The sequence below is a fragment of the Nicotiana tabacum genome, chromosome 11 (genome assembly GCF_000715075.1).
Source record: "Nicotiana tabacum cultivar K326 chromosome 11, ASM71507v2, whole genome shotgun sequence".
NCBI lineage: Eukaryota > Viridiplantae > Streptophyta > Magnoliopsida > Solanales > Solanaceae > Nicotiana > Nicotiana tabacum.
The window spans coordinates 168639468-168648255 of NC_134090.1; the positions used below are offsets into that span (position 1 = coordinate 168639468).

Genomic DNA, 8788 nt, shown 5'->3' on the forward strand with positions numbered 1-8788 from the left:
TCAGTTCCATACAACATGGCAGGCCTAACCACTGCTCTATAAAACTTACCTTTTAGTAACGGTGACACTTTCTTGTCACACAAGACTCCCGACGCTAACCTCCACTTCATCCACCCCACCCCAATACGGTGTGTGACATCCTCGTCAATCTCCCCGATCATCTGTGTGACAACTACAATATCATACAACTTAAATATAATTTTTATACAATATTGTTCAACTTTCATAAAATAGTTAAATAAATAAAAGAAAATATATAAACAATAGAATACAATTTTTCTACAATTTCGTAAATATAATGTATATCATGTCTTCTTCTTCTTCGAGTTTCAATCTGAAATTCAGCCAAAACCAAGTCTAATCTTCACCAAAACCCCTCAAAATTGGAGTCAATTAATTTATATTCTCACCTTAATTTAATATTTAATCTTGATAAATTAGTATAATTATAAATTTTTACCATCTTGCTCATTGTACTAAGGCAAACTACGAAGAAAGCTAAAAACGCTTAGTACAAAAGGAAGAGCTAAAATAAATTAGTGATTTTCTTCATTCATGCCTTCCAAATGTGATTACAAAGCTAAAGTAGATAGGCCAGTGGAAAAGCAAAGTGCACATGAATTGCTCCTGAAGTATAATACTTGTGTTTTGGCCCTTCAAAAGTTTTTTCTCCTCCAACAACGAACTAACAATGATCCTCCCATTATTTAGTTGTAAAAGAGTTAAACGAAATTGCGATAACGCTACAAACTTATACCAAAAAATAAATGCGGGACCTATCTTTCACACACACATTTACCACTTAACCATGGTTAAATAATGTGTATTTTCACTTTAACTTTTAACTATTAAGATTAATTAAATTGATTTGAAGTAAACACACGATGCGAGTAAGTATTTAACCCTGACAATTCCACCAATTACTTGCTATAATTGCATTGTAATACGAGGAATTTATCCAACCATTACATGGCTGCATGAGATACCTTACTTTTGCTTTATTTGCATTGTAACGAGAGGAATTTATCCAATCATTACGTAGCTGCATAAGATGAACAAAACAGAAAGGAAGAAAAAACAAGGATTGTTTAGGTAATTGAAACTTTTGGGCAGTTGAGAAGCAAATCGTTCAAACAATTTTGCCATGGTATACCAAATTGAGACTTCAAGAAAATGTTTTTGAGTTAAGATGCATAGAATATAATTTCTCTGTACAGGAAGTCAGCATATCCACTGAAATTAGAAATCTAACTAATATTTACCAACCAAGAGTCCAAGATAAACCCCTAACAAAAGAAATCTAACTCTAGATTGACAAGGTAAAGTGGTTTTAGTTAGCTCAACTAAATCTATTGTTCAAGAGGAAATCAACATCAGGAGTCACAACAGCTCGCTTGCCTATTTCCCCAAGTTGACAACAGTGCTTCTCGACAGTATTGATTGCGACAACATCTTGAGAAAAAGAGCAATCTACACCAGGAGAAACCTGCAAGTAATTTCTTGCTGTTAGAGGAGTTTCATATCGAAGGAGCGTTACAAGCTACTGCATCTGGAGAAGCATATGCTGGAGACGTAAAATGCTTTGACAGTGGTTCGACTAAACTTCAAAAGAAGGGTAGTAATCTCAACAAGTTAGAAACAATATAACAAGGAGTACATTTGCGAAAAACTGCAGTTCTATTTTTCACTTCCATTGCACAGATCACTTTGCTACCTCAAACTTCAAACTCAAGGCAGATGAACGAGGATTTAAAATCAAAGTACCAAAGTTCAAAAGTTATCGACAAAAAGGCTACTGTGTGACCATTAGGGGAAGCTTACAAATTGTTTGAACCAAAAGTCTAAGTGGAAATAAGGGAAGAAAACAAACAGAAAAAAGGTGTGACACATGCTCGGGTAAATAACTTGGTTTTTTGTGTAACAAAAATCTATGGCTCGGGTCCTTCATGGACACTTCACGGTGCTAGCTTAAACACACTGAAGTCGTAAAATTTTAACCACTTTTCAGAAGCGTAAAATCGTTTCTGAGAAGAACAATTTATCATCAAACTGAAAAGTTTTAGTTTGTATAAAGCAAGGGAAAGATGCGACTCACATCATAGAGAATGTCTCCAAGCTTCAACTTGATTGCTCCACTCTTGTAAACCAGCATTTTCCCCATGTTCCCCGCAGGTAACTTTTCCAAATTGCAAGCTTCCTTTGCAGTATTATGCCTTCTGGAAATTGTAGAGCTGTCAACTATCTCTTTCCCCTTTGCACTGGCAAGAAGTCTAGGAGCAGTGCCAGCTGCTTCTTTTCCCTTGAGCATAGGCGATGGCAAGCAGCCAGCAGTATCTCTACCTCCTTTGGTAGCTAGGGGTAAATTAACCGGAAGCTGAAGAAAAAGAATCTGTACATCGTCCTTCTTTTCCTGTTAATCAAACATACATATTGGTAACCCATGTGCAGACATTTTTGTTTACTAAAATATGTTTTTGTATTCTCAATTTATTGCCTAGAGCAGATACCAGTAAACCAAGCTCTGAAGCAGGATGTATATTATTTTCATCATACTCTGCATTTGCTGCAGCTTTTCCAAATTCAGCTTCATCTAAAATTTCTACAAGCCACAAAGAACAGGAATAAAGGTTATATGCGAAGTCATGACATGAAACAAGAGAAACGAGCACCAGAGTGATAGCATCTTCTTTAAGACTATATCCTTTCACTAATAGGCAACAGTTATTACATACGGGAGCACAATAATTTTGTTTCTTTATCAACATTCATCACTAAAAAGAGTATATGATTTGAAACAAATTTTATGCACCCAAGCAACTCCACTGACAAGAGGGACCAAACTATACTCTTCCACTTGCAGCAAAATAGTTGGAAATCGTAGAGAAAGACAGTAGCACGTTACTATAACAGATAAATACTTAAGACAACGTCCCAGATTAAGTATATTACAGCAGGCACCGATATTAAGGCAAAAACTGAAGTTTCGTCGTATTCAAAGTGGAAAAAGGTCTAAAAGTGGATAGACATTTAACTTTTTTAATGAATTCACACTTTTATGGTAAACTGACAGAAAGGTATTTTCCGTTTGGTGATATGAGATGGACAATTATAGGGACAAGTTTTTAATTTACAGAAATGGACATACTTTTGAGGCAATGTACGGGAAAGTAAACTAGTCAATTAGGGGCAAATGGAGTAGAGTATTTTTGCGTAAAGATATTCTGTTCAATCAGAAATACCTGGGTCTCCAGCATAAGGTCTTCTCAGAGGAAGAGTTATAGGATAGTTGGTATGATGGTAATCCTGCCAAAGCATCAAGAAGCAAAAGGGTCAAAATTCATGGACGTTGGCTTGTGCTTTGTGTGCATAAAGAGAAGTGATGTAGGAAAATCCTTTACCCAAGGTTCTTTATACTCTTTCTTCTTCCTTTTTAATAAAGCATCTGAATTACTGACTGAAATTTCAGCAAGATCTGCTTCAATACTTGAAGGTAAAGGAGGTGAAGAATCAATGTCCATCCTATCATCAGATTCAGGGTCTTTCACAGTACTACCCCGATTGATAGCGAGTTCCTTAGGCTTTCCAAAGGTCCTTATGGAAGTTGGTGATGCTACTCCATGAGCAAATGCAACCTCAACTGCTGCTTTCATTTGAATGCCAATACATTTGCATAAAAAGAAAATCATTGATGACCATAAACATAAGGATGAGAAAACTGCCAACGACCAATATGATAAATAAACTTTCGGGAGCACATATTTATCCAGAAAATAGGAGGTTCTAACTTGCATGGCAGAACCCTGACAAAGCATCAGAATCCAACCTTATGCTACAAAGCTGTTCATCCAAAGATCAGGAGCACATGCAATATATGTGCCACTTATTTGGGATTCTATGTATTTAGAAGGCCTCACGATACATAAAACATATCTAGATCGATCAAACTAGCATATCTCTATCTAGGAACCATCCAAACAGTAACTTCGGCCCCAAATACGTATGATGTACCACTCTTTTGAAAAAAATGCTTGGTTATTTAACTCTATCCAAGTTTGAACATCCTTACTCTTCTATAGATTCAAACATTGGAAAATCTTGTTTGAAAGGAGAAGTACGTAAAACCTTTTCCATAAATCTGAACATATTAGAAAATCTTGTTTGAAAGGAGAAGTACGTAAAAGCTTCTCCTTGTCAGGAATATCAAGTACCTTAATACATTAGCATATGCAGTCTGCACCATAGACACATGCACAATGAGCACCATCTATCTTATTATAGTAGCAGAGAGAAACAGCGATGTTTCATAGAGCACAAATCTCAAATGAATATTGACTGCTAATTGAGGTGCTCATAGTTATAGGTTTATGTACATGGAACAACATTATTGGGTTAGAAGCTTTAATTGCAATATTACCCTATTACCCCTACCCCAGCCCCCGGGAAAAAATAAAAAATAAAAAACCATGCAGGTTGCATAAGTAAGAGGACTTGGAAGGTCACTTAGAAGTCAAGAGCTGGTGGACTCATAGAGTGTATGAGCTACAATCCCCCCCCCCCCCAAACCCCCCAAACCCCCACATAGAGAAGATAAACACCAATTATAACTTTCTATACGCATGAAATTGCATGATGAGAACTTTGTACTCACCAAATCTTTACCAAAGAGGCACACCAGTAAATAACTGACGTGCCTAAAAAATTAGCATTCACTATCAGATTCATGTTACAGAATCACCAGTTAGGGTACTGAAATCATCAAGCTTTATCCAGATATGCTAACTAACAGGCACCTGAAAATTCTGTATCCTTCTTCCAAGTCTTTCGACATTGCATAACAAATAATCAAGTAATTTTTGTATTTCTTACAGTAAAAAATGTGTTAGCTTCAGATGACAATAGCCGTTTCAGGCTTAAAACAATTTTGATCGGTGGAAGGCACTAACATTTCCCCTCTTTCCTCTATCCCTTTCCAAAAACCAGACTCAAACATTCAACATATTAATCACAATGGTATCTCATTGTTTACTATGCCTGCATTATGCTATATGCATAAAAACTTGAATAGCGAGATCAACCTTTACAACTGACGCTGAACTGAAGTATCAATTAATCATATAAGGAGAAGAGAAAGCTTACCTTTTTTCTCTGTTTTAGGTTTCTGTCTAGTCAGGCGCTCCTGATCAGATGAAAGAGAATTGTTATTGGAAAAAGACTTAAGAAGACTAGAGTTGTAAATTTGTAACAGAAATACTACTAAAATGATCTAAACTATCACTACATAGCTGAGAAATAACTTCTATACGAAATGCTTATATGGATCGAATGCTTCGTATATCATCTACTAATATTACGGAAAATACTGTTAATATACTTTTCACGAGAAGGTTTTGTCGAAAGAGTGAGAAAACATCGAGAAAACAACAAATATTTTTTGGTTTTAACCCTGCGACATTAAGGGAATAGAAAAAGACCATATAGAAATATTTTCAAGTTTAAATGGCATCGACTGATCGACCGGGTCTACAAATGTGTCTGTTCTTCTGTTATTCAGCTTTTGTCATCAATAACGACCCTTTTGCATGGGATGCACAAAGTTACTAAGAAATGCATCCTCTCAAATCCTCTATCAGATAATCCACGCCACATAATTTCAGTAATAATTCCATTTTAATGGTGTATCATTATATCCTCTTTTTCCCAAAGTGATGTAAACTTATTGATTGCACCTCCACTCCAAAGTTCCATACATTTGGATTTGAATCCCCATTATAGTCTTTCCCTCTTCTTCTTCTTCCCCTTTCTATATTCACAGGGCCACCTCAGCTAAACCACCTTTATTTTCTCTATTATTTTTGGAAACAACTATTTTATAATTTTATCGAATGTCCCCGAAGGGACACAACAATTTTTATAATGACCATCATCCTACTACAGCCTTATTCCCTTATTTGGCCTTGAGATCGGCTATGCAATCTCAGGTAGGAAGAGTTTGTATAAAGCGAGATAGAAATATGAGGATTGATATAGCTAACTCCAATGCTTGAAACATAGTTTTAAGCATGAAAGACCAGGGGAGAAAGGCAAATACTACTACTACATGAAAAGCTGGATAGTAATTTTACAACAAATATATAAATAGATAAAATACCAACAGAAATAAAAAAGAAATTCTTGAAATCCAAAAAGCAAAACCAACCAAATGTCAGAGCTGACATGACCTTGGCTGACTACAAATATCCAACTAAAGTTCCTTTCAGTTCTCGAAGTGAAGCTAATAAAATACTAGACAAAAAGATAATTAAATAAGGGTTTTAAGTTTTATGTACTAACCATGTAAAAAAAAATTATAAAATCGAGTCTCAGTTGATTACAAGTAAAAAAAATGTTTTTTTAATGAATGAAGGTAAAAGGTAATTACAAGTAAATTTATGTGATAAGTATTTTGCAAAAATAAAAATATTTTTCACGTATCTAAATTTTTTTTCATAGAGCTCAAACTCTACAGCTCTGAGTAACTTAAATCATTAAAATAAATACAAAATAATTATTATACCTTTTTTACGTACCATATAACTATAACTTGAAGACGTGACACTACAAAATAGAACTACGATCTCTAATCATTGTGCTAAAAGCCTAAACTATAAACACATAACAATTAAAAAGAAAAAGGAAGGGTAAATTACATTAACACGGCGCCGAATAGCCTCGGCAGCTTCATTATCATTGGTATCTTCATTTCTATCTGCTTCACTGTAAAAATAGATAATAATAATAATAATAATAATAATAATAATAATAATAATAATAATAATAATAATAATAATAATAGCAGTAAAAGAGTTATACACTGTAAATGCAAAAAAAAAAAAAAAAAAAGAAGAAGAAGAAGAAGAAGGAAAATATAAAAGAGGAGTACGTTTTATGTTGTACGGAATTCTGCTTCTTTCGACGGGGAGGTGCTTTCGGAGCAAATTTAACCTGTAAAAAATTGAAGTTAAAAAATGAAACTATTAGTCATAGAAAATAATTTTGGAGGATAATGGAAGAAAATTTGGAAATTTGAAAACCTTTCTGGTTTTGGGAGGAGATGAGGGTAAATCTGGATCCATAAGTAGAATTTGAAGGACTTGAAGCTAAATTGTGAAAAATATGGATGAGAATTAAAGGATCTGAAGCAGAATTGCAGAAGATTTTGCAAAAATAGCTGCAATGAAGATGGTGAAGAAGAAGTAGAAGAACGAAAAAAAATGAGAGCGACGTGGTTCGAACCCTAGACGTTCTAGAGGGAAAAGAACTCTGCGACCAACTGACTGACAACTCATTTTATTAGGGTTTTGAAACAGATAATATTTAAATGCTAGTTAGATAGTAGAAACAGTTTGATGTTTGTGCCAAATTACTTTCATTTTTTATGGGTTTAAGTGACAAACTAATGTAAGATTCTATATTAATTAACTATAATTAAGTGATAAAGATTGATAAACCATGGATCTAATTTTTGGTACAATAACCGAGAAGGGGGTAAATTTTTGTAATTCTATTTCCACTAATGTGTTTGCTTGTTTGGTACGGTAGGAGTCCTTTTTTTTTTTTTTGAAAAATGACACTATATAACCAATTTTAAAATAATAGTCAAAAATTATATATTTTTTGTATATATATATATATTTATTTTGTATGTTATATACAAAAATTATACAAATTTTACGCACTTTTTCGGCTATCGAAAGTAAATAGTTTCTGACGCGGACTAAGTGATAATACTTTTTTTTTTTCTTTATGAAATCATTTTTCATGTGAAAATCAAAAGGGGTAATATGACATCTATCACTTTAGGACGGAAGTCATTTAGAAGTATCTTAATTTTTGTATTAGTTGTTCTAAATAACATTTTGATATTATTATTATTATTAATCTTAGTACTTAAAATTTTCAGTAAAAACACTTGCGATTTGATAACAATATTATTACTTTTAAATAAATATTTTAAATGTTTTTCTTATACCAACCTAACACCAAAAAATATTCTAAAAGAAAATGACTTCAGACTTATCAAACATATCTTGGATCTTCTAATTTTCTACGTACCATCATCCATTAATTACTCTATCAACACTTTAAAATCAAGTATTCATAGTTCGCTACAAGCATGCAATGTTAAGTTTAAATTAACAAGGGAATTTTGAACTACTTATATAAAAAGTTTTGAATGTAAATCAATAACAAAGACGTTCCGATGGGCATATGGTTAATAGTACCAAGGTAATATAATACATTGATTTTGTACTACACATTTAAAAACCGTTCTATAGATGTTTATTATCACAGGTTTGTCAATAAGTTAAAATAATAATTGTTAGGACTAATCATTATTAATTAACATACTATAATTTTGTAAAAACTGTATGTCACCTCAATTAGATTTTATGTACTAGTTTCTTTTCTCGTAAAAGATTGTCCAATTCACTTTTCAGTATTATTGGGGCGATTTGCAGCCGTATCCTATATTTATTTCACCTTTTAATCTATATCCTATTTTTAAAAACTATTGATTTCGTAATCAACTAACAAAAAATCCGTAATAATATGACCATTATACCCCTTCCAAAACATATAAAAGATGCATCAAGCATACCAAATTCAAATTCCAAATCGCCTTCGTATCTCCTTCATCACTCCGTCTCTCCTCAGATCGTCTCTCGCAAACCAGATTTGAACCAGATTCAAATTCCAAATTCAAAATTACAAAATACAATGTAAGTATTCAAATTCATCTTCAGAATTC

General features: G+C 33.4%; 1 protein-coding gene across 2 annotated transcripts; it reads right to left on the bottom strand.

Moving 5' to 3' along the window:
• Window positions 1–1164: 1164 nt before the first annotated feature.
• Window positions 1165–7300, bottom strand: LOC107824845 (uncharacterized). Of its 2 annotated transcripts, none has more exons than XM_016651655.2 (9): window positions 7071–7300; window positions 6920–6981; window positions 6687–6753; window positions 5137–5176; window positions 3399–3640; window positions 3240–3303; window positions 2508–2599; window positions 2096–2410; window positions 1165–1486 (listed from the first exon to the last, which is right to left on the bottom strand). In XM_016651655.2, the coding sequence occupies exons 1-9, from the start codon at window positions 7110–7112 to the stop codon at window positions 1340–1342; spliced, it is 1071 nt and encodes a 356-aa protein (XP_016507141.2). In that variant the 5' UTR covers window positions 7113–7300; the 3' UTR covers window positions 1165–1339. The 2 variants fall into 2 exon arrangements, with proteins under 2 accessions (XP_016507141.2, XP_016507146.2); XM_016651660.2 differs by having other exon boundaries at window positions 3399–3637; window positions 7071–7257.
• Between the last annotated feature and the right edge of the window lie 1488 nt (window positions 7301–8788).